Consider the following 22,056-nt stretch of genomic DNA (forward strand, 5'->3'; position numbering starts at 1 on the left):
ATTAACTAGACAGGTGATGAAAATGAACTAATGAAAATGACGACAGAGAGGAAGAAAAACACTGAATGAGAAAAAACAACCTAAAAGTCCATGGACACAACAGAAAACACATTAACAATGTGACAGAACCCCCCCCTCCCCCCAGGCGCGTCCTCGCGCCGTAAAACATCCAAAGGGGTGGGAGGGTGGGCGCCCTGGAGGCTGATGGACAGGTGGCCGATCTGGAGCAGGAAGCCTCCAGGGCGGAGCAGGACGTGCAGGTGGCCAGGGCGGAGCAGGATGAGGGCGTGGCCATGGCGGAGCAGACGGACCCTCAGGCGTCCATGGCGGTGAGGACCCTTCGGGCGGCCATGGCGGTGAGGACCCTTCGGGCGGCCATGGCGGTGAGGACCCTTCGGGCGGCCATGGCGGTGAGGACCCTTCGGGCGGCCATGGCGGTGAGGACCCTTCGGGCGGCCATGGCGGTGAGGACCCTTCGGGCGGCCATGGCGGTGAGGACCCTTCGGGCGGCCATGGCGGTGAGGACCCTTCGGGCGGCCATGGCGGTGAGGACCCTTCGGGCGGCCATGGCGGTGAGGACCCTTCGGGCGGCCATGGCGGTGAGGACCCTTCGGGCGGCCATGGCGGTGAGGACCCTTCGGGCGGCCATGGCGACCGTGTCGGCAGGGCCTCCACGATCCCCTCAGAGGACTTATTGCCCCCCCCCAAAATTTTCTTGGGGAGGTCAGCACTGGACTGGACCCGCGGCGAAGAGGACTCTGAGCTGACCGGGGCCAGCGGCGAAGGCGGTTTTGGGCTGGACGGGACCAGCGGCGAAGGCTCTGGGCTGAACGGGACCAGCGGTGCAGGAAGCTCTGGGCTGGACGGGACCAGCGGTGCAGGAAGCTCTGGGCTGGACGGGACCAGCGGTGCAGGAAGCTCTGGGCTGGACGGGACCAGCGGTGCAGGAAGCTCTGGGCTGGACGGGACCAGCGGTGCAGGAAGCTCTGGGCTGGACGGGACCAGCGGTGCAGGAAGCTCTGGGCTGGACGGGACCAGCGGTGCAGGAAGCTCTGGGCTGGACGGGACCAGCGGTGCAGGAAGCTCTGGGCTGGACGGGACCAGCGGTGCAGGAAGCTCTGGGCTGGACGGGACCAGCGGTGCAGGAAGCTCTGGGCTGGACGGGACCAGCGGTGCAGGAAGCTCTGGGCTGGACGGGACCAGCGGTGCAGGAAGCTCTGGGCTGGACGGGACCAGCGGTGCAGGAAGCTCTGGGCTGGACGGGACCAGCGGTGCAGGAAGCTCAGGGCTGGACGGGACCAGCGGTGCAGGAAGCTCTGGGCTGGACGGGACCAGCGGTGCAGGAAGCTCTGGGCTGGACGGGACCAGCGGTGCAGGAAGCTCTGGACTGGACGGAACCAGCGGTGCAGGAGGCTCTGGGCTGGACGGGACCAGCGGTGCAGGAAGCTCTGGGCTGGACGGGACCAGCGGCGAAGGCTCTGGGCTGGACGGGACCAGCGGCGAAGGCTCTGGGCTGGACGGGACCAGCGGCGAAGGCTCTGGGCTGGACGGGACCAGCGGCGAAGGCTCTGGGCTGGACGGGACCAGCGGCGAAGGCTCTGGGCTGGACGGGACCAGCGGCGAAGGCTCTGGGCTGGACGGGACCAGCGGTGCAGGAAGCTCTGGGCTGGACGGGACCAGCGGTGCAGGAAGCTCTGGGCTGGACGGGACCAGCGGTGCAGGAGGCTCTGGGCTGGACGGGACCAGCGGTGCAGGGGGCTCTGTGCTGGGCAGCGATGAGGGCTCTGTGCTGGGCAGCGATGAGGGCTCTGTGCTGGGCAGCGATGAGGGCTCTGTGCTGGGCAGCGATGAGGGCTCTGTGCTGGGCAGCGACGAGGGCTCTGTGCTGGGCAGCGACGAGGGCTCTGTGCTGGGCAGCGACGAGGGCTCTGTGCTGGGCAGCGACGAGGGCTCTGTGCTGGGCAGCGACGAGGGCTCTGTGCTGGGCAGCGACGAGGGCTCTGGCGCAGGGTCAGCGGGCTCAAGATCTGGCTGGACGCGAAGATCTGGCTGGATGTCTCCCACAGTGAGTGAGGAACCACACACCCAAAGAGCTCTGTCCATAAACTCAATAAAAGGTCTATCTAAGTCCCTGAGCAGCAATATCTGGGCTAGAGGATCATCAAGTCCTCTCCAGAACCGTTGCTTCAAAAACTCCTCCTCCCAGTAAACATCCTGATGAAGATGAAGGTAAACTTCCACCAACTCCTCCAATGAACTCCCATTCTGATTGAACAGAAATGCCTCCATAGCGTTTTTGGGTCGGTCAATCTGTCACGGGTATGGTGCGGATGAAGACAAAGGCAAAGGCACAAAGCTCCAATTCAAACTTTTACTATAATAAAACTTAAACAAAACTGGTACAGGCAAGGGTAACACTCTCCATACAACGTAACATAAACAAACCTAAGCATTAGCATAAGCATTGACCGACAACTCAAGGGTGAGAGACAGGAACTTAAATACACAGATGACAACGAGTGACGACAGGTGAAGACAATGAAGGGTGATTAACTGATTAACTAGACAGGTGATGAAAATGAACTAATGAAAATGACGACAGAGAGGAAGAAAAACACTGAATGAGAAAAAACAACCTAAAAGTCCATGGACACAACAGAAAACACATTAACAATGTGACAAATAGGAGGAAAGATTTTAAATATCTAAAATACTGGTAAATGTCCAATTTGAGCGAATAATGAAACTTTTTGTTTAATTGTGCTGATATATCGTCCATCCCTACCTAAAATATATAAATAGTATAATATATGTATATATAATATTAAATCAGGATACAGCAATATCATATTTTATGGTAATCAATAAATGACTGATATTATAAATGTATACTACTTGTAATAAACATATTAAAGCACACCAAAACCTACAATATTTTAAGTGAATTTAGGCATCAGAATATAAGTGCATGGAATGAAGGATTTTATGGACAAACACACAAAGTGCTTTTTAAAAGATTTTAATGCTCTTAAATAGATACACTTTTGTATAACTATGTAATTTTTTTTGTTCAAAATGAACAAAATTTAAATAAGTCCATCCCATCATCAATCCTTCTTCCAAAACACATTTTTGTCTTACTGTCATTCACTACAGTAAGCCTTTTATCAGTGTTTATATTTGAGACCTGACAGGATAGTTTGCATACATACATCACTCACCCATACGTTTAGTCATACCCGTAAAGAGAGAAAAGTTGCCATAGGTTAGTTGTCACAATGAGCAAGAAAGGCTGACATGATGGAGCACACTAAGTCTCGAACCTCTGGAGAATCACCGTTTTAAAAAACGCAGAATGGAGGAGAGTCTGCTGGCGAAAAGAGAAGGTAACAGATCTCGTAATAAAAACAGAATCAACATTGCCTTGGCTTTTCAGAGATGGCAAGAACTGAAGCGATTTGAAATGTTGTAAAAGCGAGGTGGAGATGGCATTTTTAAGACTCAACAGGTGAGCAAAGTATTTTATTGAACAGATAAATTTCTATATGAAGCTTTCTAACAGAGGTCATTGTAAAACATATATTATGGAAAGTAATTTCATTGTGGTTTTTGTAGCAGTGTGCTATAAATAGATCCTTTCCAACTGTGAATGTTTTATGAGAAGTAGGATAACTATATTAATCTGCAGTCACGCAGAGCTGAAGCACAACCAAAACAATGTTCATCCACAAAATAAATGTTTTTTTTCAGGACCAAGTTACATAGTGTACCTTTAGTGCTATATGATGGCAAAATGGCAGAACCAATGAAATATATTTTATATTGGTCAATAGCAGCAAGACATTTAAATAAGATAATAAATATAAGTTGCTGATATATATTATCTATCTTTAGACATTTCTGAGAGTTTTCTGTTAATATCAGCACACTAATCAAACCAAATGTAAATGACAGGAAAGATCAATATGCCACCAAACAGCTAGTCAGTTGTCAGACATCTAGTTGACCATTGCACATCCCTAAATGTACTACAGTATATAACAAACTTAGAATGCTAAATTATTGGAAAGAACATAACAACAACACGGTGATTTTTCCAAATGCCATTCCTGATTAAGGGTTTCGAAGCTTTGGCATTTCAAACACACTTCTTAAAGGGTGAACTTTGCCTTTTGAAAGTACAGCGAACTGCACGGCGCACCTGAGCGCGCCAGCACCAAACAGAATGAAAACCAGCCCCCGTCCAACCCACTCAGCTTAATTGCTCTGCGACTGCAGAAAAGCGGGGAATCAATCATATTTCCATTCAATTAGCCAGCCAGCAGTTAGAGAGGAGGTGATGGACCTCTTTTAAACAAATGAAATACATGCAGGAATATATAACCTTGCAGGACCTGTGAGGGAGACACTGCTGGCAGCTCTACGGTGACGAGAATGTTGCACAACGCTTTGAATGCTTGTGTTTTTGTGGTCCAAGGTTTACGTAACCTGGCGCAGGTGCTTTTTTTGTTTGTGATGGATGAATGAAAGCTTGTTGACGAGAAAATCCAAGAAAACACAAGGATTATAGCGCATTACACTGACCCCGATCCGGAAAGACATTTCAGTGGCAGATCTGAAATGACATGCACTTTTAAGTCAATATGAAACCAAAATGGATCTTATTACCTTTCTTCAAACATATGCCTGACCTTATAGAGCGCTGCAGTGAGGATGCAGTGAGGCCAACCTGGAAGTTAGAATCACACTGGTTTCCTCAACAACAACAAAACCTAATAGGATTTTTTCATAGGCATTTGATTGTCGCAAAAGATAAGCTCTGTGATCAACAAAAGTTGATGATACTTACACATTTTGTCCATAAAGATACATTTCACAATTGAACACAACTTTTGAATTTTGAAGCCTAAATACAATCGGCAGAAATAAAAAAAGCTAACCTTAGGCTATGAACGCACTACACCCAACGGTCGCACGACTTCAACGGCACCACCACCAAGATGAACTCTTTTGGGCTGCGGAGGACGCGTTCCAAGGTAGGAAGACATCAAGCAACGTCCGAATCCAAAGTTAGCTTAACTTCCTTTCTCCTAAGATGCCTTAAAGATTTTTGAAGGCAGCATAGATGTATCCTTCACTCCCTTTAATATCCTAGAATCCTGTGCTTTCCATTCTGTGACAGTTGAGCTAAAAAATAAAGATGGCGTCGGAAAGTTGCGGTTGGTGATCAGTTTGTGTAAATGTAAGTTGTTGACCAACGTTTTCCACTTTTGACGTCGTGTCTTTTGATGTTCTAGCGAGAAATTACTATTGTAGTATTTAAATATTTGCTTGGTTTTAACGATCTTTAGTAAAAACTGTTACATTGCCTCAGATGTCTGTCCAAAATCAGTTTTGTGAGGTAACTGTGTGCGCTAACGCTGCCTGCAAAGACATCATTGCCTGAGTAAGCTGCACAAGTTTACGGACGCAGAGTTAGTCTTTATTAAAAATAATATATACCCTGAAAGTTAGAATAGTTTTTAAGAACACGATTATAAACACAACGTAGATGCGTAGAAGAGTGGTATCTTTTGCTCTCCAAAGACCTTAAGCTTACAATTGTATGCAAACGAAAAAAAAAAAAGAAAAAAAAAATTACCGGTACATGATATGCAAATGAATTAATGGAATACTTCAATTCCGTTCATAGACATGTTCTTGCGCTCGCTGGTACATCCGTGCACACTGTCCCCTTTGAGATGAGGCACTCTGATCTCTGAACAGTGACAAAAAGACAAGACAATCTGGTCTTTGGCTCTCTCTTATCCACTCCTGACCTCCCAAGAGGCACATTTAGGGAAAACCGAAAAAGAGAGAAGACCTTAAGCTGAGTCCTAATTAATATCTGGCCCAGAAAACATCATTCACGGAAGTGCAAATAACGGCTATGGATGCCGATGGTGGTTTATAAGTAATGACTTGTGAATCCTTGAGGAGCAGCTCTCTCCCTCTCTTCTTGGCCACTGCTGTCAGCCTTGTTTGTCCCAGTGCAGTTCTAAATTTGTCCATATAGACTGTCGAAGCGGAGGCTAGTTCATTCTGCCGTCAGCTGAAATGAAAACAAGCTGAGGGGAGCCACACTCGCTTCTCTTAAGTGTCAGGTCTGATCACAGTGGAGATGAACACACAGTCCTAGAAGCCTAGGGGAGGCAATGAGCTGGATTGATTTATTGATCAAATATTCCTCACTGTGTTTTGTGGTTTCAGCTGCAAGCTATTACTCAGAAAATGAAATTCAATTACAGGCAATAGGAGAGCCGCAGGGGTTTAAAACGATGCAAGGATCTGATGGTATTCTGAGCACTTCAGAGCACGCAAAGGACAAGTAAGGCACTCTACGTTGCTTGGCGAATGCATTTAACTTGCATTCTTGCATTACTGAAGAAAAAGTGTGCAACCATTCTGTTTCTGAACTACTTTAAACCTGATGGAGGTTTATGAAAAAAATATCACAATTATTTATTTATTTGGGGGCTTTTCCCACAAGATGCACCTATATTAAAATTCTGGCTGATACCAATAAGCAAGTAATTATTTTCTAGCTATGACTGAATTACCAGTGCCAAATATTACAACTCGATTTTATTTTGTCTAAATAAATTGTATTTATTAAATTAAAGGGATAGTTCACTTTAAAATGAAAATTCTGTCATCATGTACTCAACTTACAGTTGTTTCAAACCTGTATAAATTTCTTTCTTCTGCTGAACACAAAGGAAGATATTTTGAAGAATGTCAGTAACCAAACAGTTAACTGGTCCCATTGACTTCCATAGTCATTTTTTTTTCCTACTATGGAAGTCAATGGTACCAGTTAACTGTTTGGTTACTGTCATAACTGTTTTTATCCCTTTAAAAATAAAAATAAAAATTTAAATGCTACAAGTGAATTTAGGCATCACAACAATTTGAGGCATCATTTTACAATGTTAGTAGATAATTAGCATTTTAAATATTAACTATAAGTGAGTGTTAGATTGCAAAAAATGTAATACCAATGTAAAAATAGGGGAAATGAGCATAAATATCAGTTGATAAATGAAAAAAAAAATGTTTTATTTAAATTTGATATACTAGGCTATATATAAATAGTTCTTGAAAACCAATATATTGTGCATCCCAGCACATTAAAATTGTAAATGGATTGACAGTTCTAATAATACATAAATAAATAAATACATTTAAAAATAAATAATTTACAGAACTGTATTACTTTATTTGTATTTTTTTTTTTTTTTTTTTTTACAAATATTTTTTAAGACAGCACACAATAGACACTGGTTTTGAGCCTGAAATAAATCTAAATCTGATTATAGCTCTACCAAAGAAAGTCTGTATGTGATCGGAGTGAGAGGGGGTTGGGTGAACGGGCTACACCGATCATCTGAAGCACAGCTGCTGTCAGTGTGTGCCTGAAGAAGAGGAACCATACTCTAATGCCATGCCAAGGGTGCCCGTGGCCACACTGACCCAGATGAAAAATAGCACCCTTTCATCTAGACAACACCTGGCCACAGACACATTGTCTGCTCTAATGGAAACACTACGCTGCTGACAAATCCATTTGTTTTGCTTAATTGTCGGATCAATGTTGTCATGATCAGACATCAGAGGACGGGTCGTCTGTGATGCTGATCAAACACTGATAATGAAGAATCCATGAGAGGACAGCAGTTTAAAGGGACAGTTCACCCAAAAATGAGTTGTACCGAACACAAATGTGCTAAACATTTGTAAAAAATTGTAATTATAGAAACTAGATTTCACAAAATCACATTTGTGTGTATATCCTAAAAAAATACAATGTGATATTTGACACTCTTAAATATTTGACACTAAATCATCACAAAAGAACGCTAAACCTGATCTACACTCGACATAAAGGGAAACTCCTGCCATCACAGATGAGTGAACGCCGCATATGATGCTACAACATGCAAATCCTTCCCTCTGCAACAGATATTTCCTCCATCATTGATTCTATCATGACACAGCTGTGTGGTGTAGTGTGCCATTTTTTTTCATTACCATAGGCGCTCCCTTGGGCTCTGTGCGTGTTGATGTGTTGCACGTCTTTTGTGCGTGGGCACGCTTGTATGTGTGAGTTTTGTGTACCTCTGTATGTGTGTGGTTTACAGCTGCGAGAGACGGGGGTTTAATGAGCTTTAGGAGAGCGTTCCTCTATCCATTAGTGTCTATCAGGACTCCCCATGGGCTTGGAGGGCCTGCTCACCACAGGAGGAGGAAACAACCTCCCTCCCAACCTCCATTTTTAGCCACACATTCGCCTCACATCCCCATTTATCAGAGATCAGAAACTAAACCAGACTGAGCTAGATAACATCATCGCAGGTTTACTGTCAACTACAATAGAATGGGTATTCCTGTTCGACTTGATTTTGAATTTAGAGAGAGATCACTGACATACTGCGGAATAAAAACGCATTATTATACTTACAATACTAGCATCATGAATTTCACCATTCACATATGAGGGTGGGTCACAAGGATTGTCACAAAACGAAGGGAAAAACTATCCAAAATGTATAAAATGCAACTAATTATATAACTATACATTTAGAATAGCAAAACAATTGTACAAAGTTTTTAAAAAATACAATATTTTCTAATATTCTTAAATTAGTTGTTGATTGTAATATGTGCAGCCAATCAAACTATAATATTTTGGAAAAAATAATGTCACTAAGAAACAATGCCAACATGCTTTTAAAATAAAATAAAATAAAATATAGAAAATTAAATATTATAAAAGCATGTCAAGTTGCAAGGTTTACTTTTTTTTTTTAATGAAATAAAATAATGACATTCATGTCAATTGGAATACCAAAATGGAACAGTTGCAAGGAAAAATAAAACATTATGTACAGCATAACACCTGGGCGCTAAAGCAAAACCAGTTGAGGAAACCTATATTACAATATTGGAAAAGTAAAAGCACAAGCTAAACCATTGCTGTTGTTAACATAAATCATGAGGACCCCACCAGCGGAGTACGCTCTATTCATATAAAAGATGCCGTGATGAAATCCTTATGTGTAGAGGTCTGTCTGAGTCACTGTTTCTCTATTGATTGGCTCGTATTAAATGATACCCTGCATTCTTCCCCAGTCAGACATGTCACGCCACTGGTGGGTTGCCACCATCATTGGAGCTCTGGATATGTAACAAAGCTTATTCACCGGTGCTGTCACCGACCTCCCCCTACCAATTTTTGCTTCTCTTCTTCTTCTCCTTTTTACAGATACACACACAGCCACCCTGTACCCGCACTCTAAGGGAACAGAACAAAGGGGATCTCCACTTTTCTCTCAGGACTATTATTAGATCTTCAACCCAGCGACAAAATAATCATACGTTCAGCTAAATCACCGGAAGCAGAAGCTTCAGTCCTGAAGTATGCGAGGCGAGCGAGCAAGCCTTCGTTTAGAGCAAGGATATAAACTGATGTAGCTAAATGGAGGAAGATGCATTATTTAGGGATCTAAATTCATGTTTAGATTTGAAATAAATGCATATACACCGCTCTGACTACAAAATAATTATGCATTCCAGTGGCAAATGTTTAACTCAATCTATGTCAGGTTAAGGTCATTCAACTTGGCTCCCAGTCAGAAAAACGGTAAACACCCATCAACCTCGGGCAAACTGACCATTTAACTCTCTCCTGAGGATCAGATATTAGTCAGGGTCAGTAACCTAAAATAAACATTAACATTTGAGTATCCACACAGACAGCGGTGCATTGAGCACTGCAAAGATCTGAAGGGGAAATAGCTCTGATTCCCCAAAAAGACTGTATTTGTGTGTTTGTGCGAGAGCAAAAGGGATTCTCCACAGCAGGCCATGGCAACCTGCTGCTGACATTTGAATGAAATTCAAACACAAAAACCAATAACCTCTTTGTGGGGCACAGTTTAGATCAAAATGAAAAGGTCTGTAAATGTGTGGAGGTTGGGTAAAATATGATTTTGAGCAAATGCATTCAAGGATGTAACCAAATATTCTAGATTCAAGTGTCCAAAGGTCCAAAAAGAAAATTCCACATTGATTGACCACTAATCTGAATAGTCACATTATAATCCATGTCTAATAAAACACAGATTACAAGTGGTGTCTAATAATATTAAGAATATATTTATTATCAATGTCGAGTGATATTCATATTATTTACATTCTAATCAGTGCATAATAATATAAAGATTTGAATCCTTCTCTAATAATATTCAGATTATATGTCTATTAAACCAATGTCTATTAAAATTCAGGATACTCAGATTATAAACAATGTCTAACAGCATTTAGACTATTCAAATCATAATCAATTTCTAGTAATTCTCAGAATATTCGTATAATCATTTTCAAATAATATTCAGAATATTCATCTTATAATCAATGTCTGTGATGGTAATTTTTGGCCCTAAAATCATAATATAGTACTCACACAAGCCAAGAAAGGACCTATGTACTATGTAAAATATACACCATTATAGCCACAAAATGGATGCAGATAAATATGAAACGTGAAACTAAAAATAAATCAATGTATTACAGTTGAAAACACCTGACTCAGGAAATGTGCAACTATATGGACATTTGCGCACGCATTTATCACCAGATCCATTAGATGTGTATGAGTAGGTCTATTTCATGCTCATAAAGGTTCTGCTGGGATTGAATGGGCTATTTATAGCAAGCCAATGACGTAGTTTATCAAACGTAACCCCTTCCCACAGATCTCGCCCAGAATTCAAAACACCGCGATATCACAATGCTCGTTACACTTCACTTACAGTCTAAGCTGTTCACGTTTGAATGTATATGAAGATGTAGACAGGTGTGTCTCGGCATACGAAATGGCGCACGCAACTGCCGAAATCTTGAAAGAAAAGGGTAACCGTTTTGCATTAAACATGCATGGGATCAAAACCAGTCATGCTCAGTTATCTCGTCGACCGACGAAACCCGTCCAGCGCTTGATACTGGCGACACGGATGCTGTATGCTTACTCAGATTACAAACTGATATAAAGCATGCGACCATCTCAGATGAAAACATGTCGTTAACAACTGAGCGAAAAGACAATGGTAACGTCAACTGAAAATCATTAAGACGCAAAATATGGAGAATACAGGTGCTCGTACCACATCAGAGGATTAAAGACACGAGTAAAGGGGGTCACTGGAGAACGGAGGGTGTAGCCTAATCAGAAAAATGGACTACAAATATCAGCTTGCATTTACATGAACGCATAAAACACTTTAAAAAAAATAAGTATTTGCCCATCAGAATGACTTTCACTGTTGTCATATTTTTCCTTAATCTGTAATTACTATCATTGTTATAATATCAATTAGTAGGCTATTATTAAATATTCAAATCTGACAATATAACGATAATTATTACTATTAAAATTATTGACGCACCTGTAGACATATTATAGTAGCTAACACATGAACTATTACAGTTGGGAAAAGCTCATATTTGATAAGTCTTCGAAAGTGTCCAGAATAAAACTTTACCCGTGTCGAAATGTACGAAACATTCAGATCTGGAACACTGTGAAACTGTGAAGTTCCTAGTACAGACACTTATTAAGAGTGATGTATATTCCTGCGCTGCTCATCCACACACACACACACACACACACACAAAATAACTGTGCAGGCTACTTGCAATTCTCTTGAACACGGGACCAAAAATTTGTGTCCTTTTGTCTTTCGTCCACATATTTGTATTCGTACGCTCTCTAATGTTAAAAACGCATTTTATAGGCTAATATAACAACATGCATAGTAAGTGAAACAAATGAAGCGGGACGGCGCATCGGTACTTAACTATTTACACAGGTGCTGGAGACACAGGTCGAGGCATTCCCCTTCCACCTCGTCCTCCGAGATGAGGTCCGACAAGGGGCGCATAGGTAGAGGTACGTCCTCTTGGAGAGGTGGCTTCATCTCACGCAAGAAGAGCTCCAAGAACCTCTTGAAGGTTTTCTCCTCGTTGGCAGAACCGGCCATTGCTTCTCATTCCTGGAGAGACCAGAGACAGCTGGAGCCGGGCAAGAAGTCTACACTACTTTGAATCATAGGCTGGAGCGACTCTCTAGTCGCGCGAGTTGGGGAGGGCCCGCGGCGCGCGCGTGAAAAGAGAGGGGAGTCGCACAACAGACCGACGTGACGTCACTAGGGGCGGGGTATGATGGAGAGGAGGAGGAGAGGGGGATAACTTTTTCATTAACCCATTTAATTCCATATTTGTGATGAAAATGTACTTTTACATCAAAGGGTCTAAATTGTTTAAGCATTTTACATGGAACGTTTTATTTACGTGGCGCAAATAGTCACGTGACCCGAGCGTTTCATTTCAGTTGGCTCCTCTGAAAGATGTCAAAGTGCCATACAAAGGAAGCATGTGAAACAAATACACTTTATAATACACTTTAAAATATTATATGCACAAAATACACTTATAATAGCAGATACACTTATAATATTTGGTGCATATGCTATCATATTTTAAAGGTCTATTATTAGCCTAATAGGCTATAATAATTAGATTCCTCTTATGTAAATCATGACATATATGAACATGTCGCATTTTTTGACCAGGGGAAAGTTCATTATTTTGCATTGGAATGCTATAAACCAAGTTTTTATCTAATGTAAATTAGTTGTGTTTAATACATTTTAGATATGTTTTTAAACGTAGGCCTAATTAATTAGAACATTAATAATGCAAATAACAGATAACCTATTCTACAGTACAACGTTATTTTTATTTGTACACGTGCTGTGTAGGCTTATAAAAGAGGAAATGTGCATTGAGAAGAAAAACATAAAAACAGACATAAAGAACGCACTTAAGGAGTGCCAAGGGTATATGCCACACTATATATAAAACAGTATAGTGAGAGAATATCAATTTTGTTATAAATAACTTTCCAGTAGACGCAAGTCCGTGATGCGTGCGCTAAGCCAACCTTTTTTGGCCACATCAGTTTCGTAGCTGCTTAAACGTATGACGTCGGTCGAGCACAAAAGCTTGTGACGTAATCAGCATATGGTTAATGCTGATTGATTAAGGTTTTGTCTGCATTGTCCTCATTTGGCACTCCTTCAACGTTATCTCGCAAATAAACACAATTTAGACGGATTATAACCTCTTTCCTGCCAAAGTTTAAATAAGTATCTGATTAATAGCACTATAGGCTATTCATATTCTTAATGGCCCCAATATGCATTTAAAACCGTCAACATGAGGGCTGTTTGCTAGCCCTCATAAATTTGATGCACATTAGGCTATTATTAAAATCTGATTAGGCTGAGACTGATTCAGACGCCGTGCGAAACAATTATTTAATCGTTTAATCGAAGCGGCCGAGGCTTACTTCGACTGAGCTCTTAGAGAGAATGTTTATGAGTGGGAAAACTCGATAAGTGATGCTCGCTCTGCGTGTATATAGGACATCAGAGCTTAAGCTAAAAATAACAACTGTTGTAGATTTCACATCATCGCTGAGAATTAACTGTTCAGCTCCCAGGCAAGGCATTGTTAGTTCAGATGCAGGTTGCCTGATATTATTATTAACCATGGGTTGCCAGATCATATTAAACGCAAAATTAACCCTTTCAAAAATGTACTAGTGTAAATATTTTCACTCAAAATATTATAAATAACTACAGCTATTGCTGACAAATTAAAATGACAGAAAATCCTGAAAGCGTCTTAAACGGATTATTGGAATATCCCATATTCAGAATAGCTAATCATTGTTATTTCAACTGCGGGTTGCCAGATACTATTATTAGCTTCTTATAAGTTTACTGAGGATATTCCATATTTACTATATTACCATTTGTAATATATTTACATATTTTACTACTTGTATTGTTAGTTAAACTGACAACAGCTATCTAATAATTTCCCGAAAAATTTCACGGTTAGCTACCACAGCTATTGCTAGGTAACGAAAATGATAGAACACTTTTATATATTTTAATACCATGATTACCATGATGCATATTTGTAAAGAATGAAGTGTATCCTTGCTGGTATACATCTGAAATTGTTTTCATAGTCATATAGTAACCTGTGATATTATAAGTCTTAAGGTAAAGGGCTGTGTGATGACAGTTACACAGCAGTGTAGGAATAATACGCAGTGTACCTTCCTCACCTGAGAAAGCCTGAGGTCTAGTGTCTGTCAGGACACAACTGAACAGTCACTCATCTTAAACCAGCCCTGACAAATGATGTAATCCTATTAGTCTAGCAGTCACAGGCAGTTCTTCATTCATGATCTAACCATGTGTCTAACATGGAGGTTAAAAACATCAAGAACACAATGTCCTCTTCTGTCCACAAAATCAATTCTTCTGCCGGATGTCTAAACTATCCATTGCCAGCCAAGGAAATATGAGGTGAAGTGCTCATATTTTATCTTTGTGCTGATGTAATGCTGGCTTTCCAGTGTATAATTCAATTAAAGTGATGAACCTCACACTTACACGCTGGGAATAAACTGAACCTGGATGATATACGGATATTGAACAGGAACAATCTGCAGTTAAATTATTACTGTTACTTGGAAGTGAGAGCGGTAAACTCTTTATCTTCATATTGTCACTCATGCAACAAGCAAGACAGAAAGTCATCCTGATACGACCTGTACAACACAATATACACAACAGCTTCTCACTGGGTTCATTAGAGCCAAATTATTCAATACACTGTAACTAATTTAGCATATTATGGCACAAAGTTTTGGCCCATGCAATTTAAGTGACATGATTAATGACTGGTGATTGTCAATTACTTACAAGCTAGCACTTGAAGCTGCAGAAAAACTATTTTGCATATATTATATACAGGAGATTAGCCAGGAAAAGTGGTGGGGAATATTAAACAGCTTTTAATATTTTGATAAATATATAGCCTATAACCAGTTCCGTCATCTAATTTAAGTTGGAAAGTTTTGGTCACTTTGGAATAGCTTTGCATTTTCATTATTTACTCCTGAATTGTAACATGGTCTGATTGTCCGGTGGGAAATGTCCATCGGTCATCCACTAATACCACAATAACACCAATAACTAAGGGCCAACAATCGATATTCTAAACTTTATTATATTAATAATCCAAGAACTAATTGTTATTATTTGAGTTTTCATATAATATATAAATATCTGTACATTCCTGACAGATCCTCAAGACAGATCCTCCATTCGAGGGCGTTTGCTGTAGTTTCCTGAAGAAGATGCAAGTCTGGGTTCATCTGGGGCATCCCTGAAACCCTGGACCTGTGTGAGATCATATATATAAGGAAATACTGTCATACATTTTCGATATAAAGTGTATAACTAATATAAGTATATAATATATCCCCCCCTGTTACTAATGTTTCTGTTACTATTAAACTTACTGTAATCTGATACTGAATTGTGGCCTCCATTTGACTTGGGGATTTGTACAGGGAGGCAAGCCTAAGCACAAAGTGAGCATGTGAAAAAACAACAACATAAAATGACTTGTTATATCATTGCACAATGCACATTCTCTTCCACTCTGACCTTGTCTGGTCCGTTTAAAAAGCAAGAGGGTCTGCGGCAATTTAAATGCAGGGAAGCTGAACTTTACAGCCAGAAGAAAGACCTTCAACTTTATAGAGAGAGACGAGAGAGCAAGATGGAGATGCTCTCTGTGCCTCTCAGCTTCCTGCTGTTACAAAGTAATAGACTGGCAGGAATGCAGGATGCATTATGAATAAGGTCTGGCTACAAGAGGCAAAGCAAGCTACTTGTTCAAAGTGATTCATTCCATCACCCACGGAGGTGAAGGGTAAAGAGTTTATGCAACATACTCTATCACTCACTCACTCACTCACTCTCTCTCTCTCTCTCTCTCTCTAAAAGACACATTTGGCTGAGAGCACCACAGATGTTGACTGTTTTTATTTTTTATTCTATAGCAACATTTTGCTGTGTCAGGTGGACTAAAAGAATAGGCTAAATCCAGTAAAAAAAAAAGAAGCCACAATAAACACCTTCCCACACAATTAGCAAATTAAAAAAGTCTGTTTACCTCCTCAGTCCCTCCCAATGCAGGATGAGCCTCTGTGTCGCGGCATGACCCCAACTCTCACCTAAAGTGTGAATTGTAATTGTTAGGACGGTGACTATGCAAAGCAAAACAATGCATGAATGCCCTCATATCTGTTATGTCTTACCTAATGCAGGAACCAGCTTGGATTGGCCATTTGAAACTCTTGTGGTCATCTGATTGGTTAAAACAACCTAAAAACACATGGTAACTGAATTAAAAAAAAAGTTTTATTCAATTTGATATGTATATATATATATATTAAAATATATATTAAATATATTATATACACTATATATAAGTGTATAGTATATTAAAAGCTATTCTTGCCATTTAATATTCCCCTCAACTTTTCCTGGCTAATCTCCTGTGTGTGTATATATAGTACCCATCAAAAGTTTGGAAACATTACTATTTTTAATGTTTTTGATGCTCATCAAGCATGCATTCATCAATTTAAAATAGTGGTTTTCTATTTTAATATACTTTAAAATATTAATTTTTTTTCTGTGATGCAAAGCTGAATTTTCATCCGCCATTACCCCAGTCTCCAGTGTCATTCTAATATGATGATTTATTATCAACGTTGCAAACAGTTGTGCAGCTTAATATTTTTCTATAACACTTGATACTTTTTTCAGGATTCTTTGATGAATAAAAAGTAAAAAAAAAACAGCATTCATTCCAAATCTTTTGTAACAATATACACTACTGTTCATATTGGGTTCAATCAGTCATTTTCTTCTTCTTTTTTTTTTTTTAATTAGCACTTTTATTCAGCAAGGATGTGTTAAATTGAAGTATTTTAGTATAGATTTATATTGTTAGAAAATATTTCTATTTTGAAAATAACTGAGTATCAAATTGGCATATTAGAATGATTTCTGAAGGATCATGTGACACTGAAGACTGGAGTAATGATGCTGAAAATTCAGCTTTGCGTTACAGAAATAAATTATATTTTAAAGTATATTAAAATAGAAAACCACTATTTTAAATTGCAATAATATTTCACAATATTACTGTTTTTTCTGTATTTATATAAATAAATGCAGCCTTGATGAACAAAAGAGACCTCTTTCAAAAACATTAAAAACAGTAATGTTTCCAAGCTTTTGATCGGTACAATATATATATAATTAAAATACTTTTTGTTAAATTAAATTTTATTCATTTAAATTTAACCAAATATGAGTAATTGGCAAAAAAATATTAATTAAATCCTAGATTTGTCTACTATTCGTTATTCTTTGTTTCAGTGGTATGGTGTGCCGAGTACCGCTAAACTGTGTTGTGTTGCTAGTTGGATGAGCTGCTGGGCAAGGCCGTTCAGGAGGCGGGTCCTCTGAGAAAGATCCTCAAAGTCATGGCGGAATGGGAAGGCAATGCTGTCAATCACTATCAACCGCACCTATGATTGAACATGTCATTTATGAGCATCTAAATAGGAGTAATATCACTGTGCTGAAAGAGATATCAGTGGTCTAGATTATTCATAGTTTACCTCAGGGTGCTCAGACAGGAAGTCAGGTAGGAGGTAAACCTCAGCTAACAGCTCTACATAGTCATGGCAACGGACCAAGAAGAGGTTGGACAAGATCTTCTCGACAGTAAGTTCCTCTAAAGCTTGTTTCTGTTCTAAGAGGAAAAGCAAAGACAGATGACAATTATACATTTTGTTAATGAAAATTCTCAATAATCTACAGATAAAGCTGATCAGTATTGGACCTGTAGAGTTAATTAAGCATTTTTTTCGGAATATACGTACACATTTAGACATCCCAACTAAGCTCAGCTACTCAAATCAAACCTGTATCCTCTGCTAGGAGGGTGCAGTGCTGCACGGCTGCCTCCGCCATATCAGAAACCCTCTGCACCAAGAAACTGCCTTCTGTGTCTACATACAGTGCCTTTCCTCCCAGGCCTCCGAAACACACAGGAATCTGCACATCCACAGCCAACTGTATGCTTTAAAAAGGGGGAAAAAGACCACTTTTGAAACTATAGTGAGCTACATAATCAACACAAATATGTGCCACTTATTGAAACTAACACATGAACTTAACACATTTTTAAATCTGTTGCCTCCCATACCATAGCTGAGTCTTTCCGACACCAGGGGCTCCACAGATCTCTGTGGTCTTTCCCACAGGAACACCCCCTCCAAGGGCATTATCCAGGCCTGAGCAGAATGTTACAATGCTCCCCAGAGTTTGCTCCTGGTGCAGAAGATCCAGGGCTGTTAAGCTCTCTGTTGCCGCCCTCTGCTGGTGAGGCTGGGCATCATCCCTCAACATCTGCAACACCTCCACTGCCTCCTCTTGTGATATCCCTGCCTCTGTCAACGAAACAAGCATGGATTTCACAAAAATATACTTTGCTAGTAGTCTGTAACTAGTGTGAGGGTATTTTCAAGTTCAAAAGTCGGGTTTAGTTATATAAATACCTTTGCAGAGCTGAAGAGGACGCATGTCAATCAAGTCTGAAGCCACTTGGAAACCCGCATTGATGAGTTTTACCTTCACTGAGGGCGCCAGGGGGAGGCTGGGCACAGTCCTGTGCATTTTCAGCACTAGCGTTGACTGATAAAAACCAGACTGAAATGTCGTGTTAGACTCTATGACAGTTTAGAACAGATGATAGCCTCAAATACGTAAGCTTTTAGTTTTAACCGCGTAAAATCTAACTTACTCTGCAGGATTTACTATCCATAGAATATTTTCGCTGAATGAAAATAAATGTAACCATTAAAATATGAACATACGAGGACTTATGTTTCTTTATATTTTTCTTCCTTTTGACACTCCCTCCAAAACAAGAGACGACACTGAACGGGGAAAATGCTCTTCAAAATACAAGTCCAAAGACGCCATTTACACATTTCTAGTTTATGAGTACATATTGAAATCATACTGTCTATGGTTGAAATGCTGAAGATTACTCATGTCATTTCCGTAGTAATGAGAAGGATTTGCATTTATTTTTTCATTGTATGGAAATATTTGGATTGACTAAATATAATTTTACAACTGAGGGCAAGGTCCTAGAAAAAACATATATAATTATTTTTTTAATATTGGAAAAATTATATATGCATACAATTAAATTGTTTGGCTTTAAACATTTGGTTTATTTTAATTGTATTTATTGTATCATACATCGGAACAGTATGAATGTAACAACATTATTATAACAATAATCGATATTTATTATTATTAGTAGGTTTCGTTTTACCTGCCACCTTTTATTTTTGACATGTTCTTACTTTATTGTTTGCATAATTTAACCACTTTATAAAACATTGTTCACTTCACTATAGATTGACAGAACATTTGTTTTGTCATAAAAAACGATTGTTGAAACGTAGCAAATACAACATACACTGAATTTCTTTAGAAATTAGCTAAAGAAAACAGTTTTTTGCCATTAAATCTTGCTAGCACGATCATGTCAGTCCAGTTCTAACTACTGAACCTGTCAATTCAGCTAGGAACGTTCATGAAACGCTAAAACTAAAATGTCCCTTATCGCGCCCTGTACATATTTGACGTATGTTTACAAAACAAGAGTACCCTGTCGCAAGAAAAATAATGCGCGTCGACATTTCGTACCTCAGGTAAACATGTTCTATGAACGCCCTTTTGAGTCTTAAATTACATTAGATTTTCATAATTATATTGTTAAGTCCATATTTTATTATAACTTCGAATATTAGGCTGTGTCACTCAGTATAAAGTGGCGTTTGTTAGAAGCAGAACAGCTGAGGGTGTACAGCTCCGTGTCTATTTGTATTTGACACATTTGGGCTCAGATCAACAGATCGAATGAAAGTCCTTTTGTTTTATTAACTGTAGAACCGTCTTATAGAGCAGCATGAACTGTCGATCAGAGGTCCTGGAGGTGTCAGTGGAGGGCAGGCAGGTGGATGAGGCCATGCTAGCCCTCCTGCACACGATCCTCCTGCACCGCAGCACAGGCAAATTTCACTATAAAAAAGAGGGCACGTACTCCATCGGCACAGTGGGAACTCACGACGTGGACTGCGACTTCATCGACTTCTCATTCGTGCGAGTGACTTCTGATGAGCTGGACAGGGTCATCAGGAAAGCGGTAGCAGAATTTAAGGTATTTTTGATCACAGTAACGACTCAAAAATGAAAATTTTGTCATCAAAATTTACTCACCCTCAAGTTGTTCCAAATCTGTATGAATGTCTTTCTTCTGCTGAACACAAAATAAGATATTCTGAACAATATGGGTAACAAAACAGTTGATGGGCCCCATTGACTTCCATAGTGTGGAAAAACAAAATTCTAGGGAAGTCAGTGGGGCTAATCAACTGTTTGGTTATCGACATTCTTCAAAAACATGCTTTTGTTTGTTCAGCAGGAGAAAGAAATTCACTCGAGGGTGAGTAAATGACAGAATTTTCATTTTTGGCTAACTATCTGTTTAATGATTTTTACTATCATTATTGGATATTTTAGGCCTACTTTATTTGAAAATTGTAAAATGGTAAATCATGTTTGGATATGCATTATAACTTTGAGAACCATGGTATTATCCTACTTTATCGGTACCACCTCACACTTTTTTTGCAAAGAGATGTGTAAAAAATATTTTATAATAAATAAACTGTAAATACTGTATACTTTCCGTCATTGGCAAAAACAAAACGTAATTAAAATGTTATTTTTCTCACCCACTAAAAGCGAAATACAAATAAAGCATAATAATATGTTAAATAATACAATTATTCATAGAAATTCCCATCCCAAAATTAGCAACAATCTAACTTTTGCGAAATTGCACTTTTTATAACCACAACCTTTTTTCTACCCAGGATGCTCTTGGCAATTCCGGAAGTGATGGCATGGGTCAGATCTCTGTGGAGTTCTACCAGAAGAAGAAGTCACGCTGGCCCTTTTCTGATGAATGCATCCCTTGGGAGGTCTGGAGCATCAAGGTGAACGTGGTGAACCTGGCTAACGAACAGGAGCGTCAGATCTGCAGAGAGAAAGTTGGCGAGAAGCTCGGCGAGAAAGTCATCAACATCGTGGAGGTGATTAACCGTCACGAGTATCTTCCCAAGATGCCCACACAGTCAGAGGTGGACAATGTGTTCGATACGAGTTTGAAAGACGTCCAGCCGTATCTGTACAAGATCACGTACCAGATCACAGATTCTCTGGGCACGTCAGTGAGCACTACCATGAGGCGGCTGATCAAAGACACGCTGGCATTGTAAACATGTGACCGTGAAGCTGCTGGAGCCTAATGGTCATTGGACATTTATGATGATCTTGTAAAAAGTATAATAATGGTATCCACTATCTTTCAGCTAATTCAAACAAGCATCTAGTTTAGTTATTGTTGTTTTTTATTTTTAATAAATTTAATTATGCACCCTAAATAACATCATATTGTTGTTCTTTTGAATTAGTTTGTCTGTGTCTTTTGTTACCCTGATAAACACAAATTTAAGAACAACATGCGTGTTAGTGTTCTTGGAAAATGCAACGTGTGAGAACAATTGCAATTTGTTTTATAAGCATCACCGGTAAGCCACAAGTAGGTGTTTTTTCCATTAATTCACTTCAGTTCAGATGGTCTTTTAAAGCCTGTTTATAATTAACAAACAAAACAACAACAAAACATATTGCTGCATATTTCGCGAAAAACGTCTTTACCAAAAAAATAACAATGTAAAAAAATGTGTATATAAAAATCCAATAACAAGACTGCAAAATGTTAAAGGGGTCATATGTTTTTTTTATTTTATTATTATGTTCCCTTAGGTGTAATTATAGTATTACTAGTTTTTTTTTCAAAAAACTTTTAAAATTTAGTGATTTATGACCTTTTCCCACCCTGTTTCTCATCCTCTGATTCAAA

The 22,056-nt window shown here is 39.7% G+C and overlaps 3 protein-coding genes across 5 annotated transcripts in view; 1 reads left to right on the top strand and 2 right to left on the bottom strand.

Annotated features, from left to right (window-relative positions):
* Positions 1-12,202, bottom strand: part of ppm1e (protein phosphatase, Mg2+/Mn2+ dependent, 1E) — a 48,001-nt gene extending 35,799 nt beyond the window's left edge. Inside the window, exon 1 of the mRNA XM_079599636.1 lies at positions 11,899-12,202. Within this exon, the coding sequence (XP_079455762.1) occupies positions 11,899-12,080 (182 nt within the window). The 5' untranslated portion in view covers positions 12,081-12,202. The remainder of the gene's footprint in view (positions 1-11,898) is intronic.
* A 2,448-nt stretch (positions 12,203-14,650) lies between these two features.
* Positions 14,651-19,077, bottom strand: rad51c (RAD51 paralog C). Its single transcript, XM_079599714.1, has 9 exons — positions 18,608-19,077; positions 18,256-18,499; positions 17,972-18,129; positions 17,666-17,799; positions 17,441-17,572; positions 16,289-16,355; positions 16,144-16,204; positions 15,485-15,545; positions 14,651-15,362 (listed from the first exon to the last, which is right to left on the bottom strand). The coding sequence occupies exons 1-9, from the start codon at positions 18,723-18,725 to the stop codon at positions 15,270-15,272; spliced, it is 1,068 nt and encodes a 355-aa protein (XP_079455840.1). The 5' UTR covers positions 18,726-19,077; the 3' UTR covers positions 14,651-15,269.
* Positions 19,078-19,665: 588 nt separating this feature from the next.
* Positions 19,666-21,852, top strand: atg101 (autophagy related 101). 3 transcript variants are annotated; one of them, XM_079599715.1, is made up of 3 exons: positions 19,666-19,777; positions 20,029-20,286; positions 21,005-21,852. In XM_079599715.1, exons 1-3 carry the CDS (start codon positions 19,679-19,681, stop codon positions 21,407-21,409), a joined length of 762 nt encoding a protein of 253 aa, XP_079455841.1. In that variant the 5' UTR covers positions 19,666-19,678; the 3' UTR covers positions 21,410-21,852. The 3 variants fall into 3 exon arrangements, with proteins under 3 accessions (XP_079455841.1, XP_079455843.1, XP_079455842.1); XM_079599717.1 differs by having other exon boundaries at positions 19,704-19,777; positions 20,016-20,286; XM_079599716.1 differs by lacking the exon at positions 19,666-19,777 and having other exon boundaries at positions 19,889-20,286.
* Positions 21,853-22,056: the final 204 nt, after the last annotated feature.

The sequence above is a fragment of the Phoxinus phoxinus genome (assembly GCF_949152265.1).
Source record: "Phoxinus phoxinus genome assembly, chromosome: 23".
NCBI classification, from domain to species: domain Eukaryota; kingdom Metazoa; phylum Chordata; class Actinopteri; order Cypriniformes; family Leuciscidae; genus Phoxinus; species Phoxinus phoxinus.

Coding starts and splice junctions, on each gene's coding strand:
- atg101 (XM_079599715.1), top strand. CDS start 19,679: ATGTCCCTTATCGCGCCCTGTACATATTTGACGTATGTTTACAAAACA. Junction 19,778..20,028: donor GTCGACATTTCGTACCTCAG/GTAAACATGTTC, acceptor ACCGTCTTATAG/AGCAGCATGAACTGTCGATC. Junction 20,287..21,004: donor AAGCGGTAGCAGAATTTAAG/GTATTTTTGATC, acceptor TTTTCTACCCAG/GATGCTCTTGGCAATTCCGG.
- rad51c (XM_079599714.1), bottom strand. CDS start 18,725: ATGCACAGGACTGTGCCCAGCCTCCCCCTGGCGCCCTCAGTGAAGGTA. Junction 16,356..17,440: donor CAACACAACACAGTTTAGCG/GTACTCGGCACA, acceptor ATGTGTTTTTAG/GTTGTTTTAACCAATCAGAT. Junction 16,205..16,288: donor CAAGCTGGTTCCTGCATTAG/GTAAGACATAAC, acceptor TTCACACTTTAG/GTGAGAGTTGGGGTCATGCC.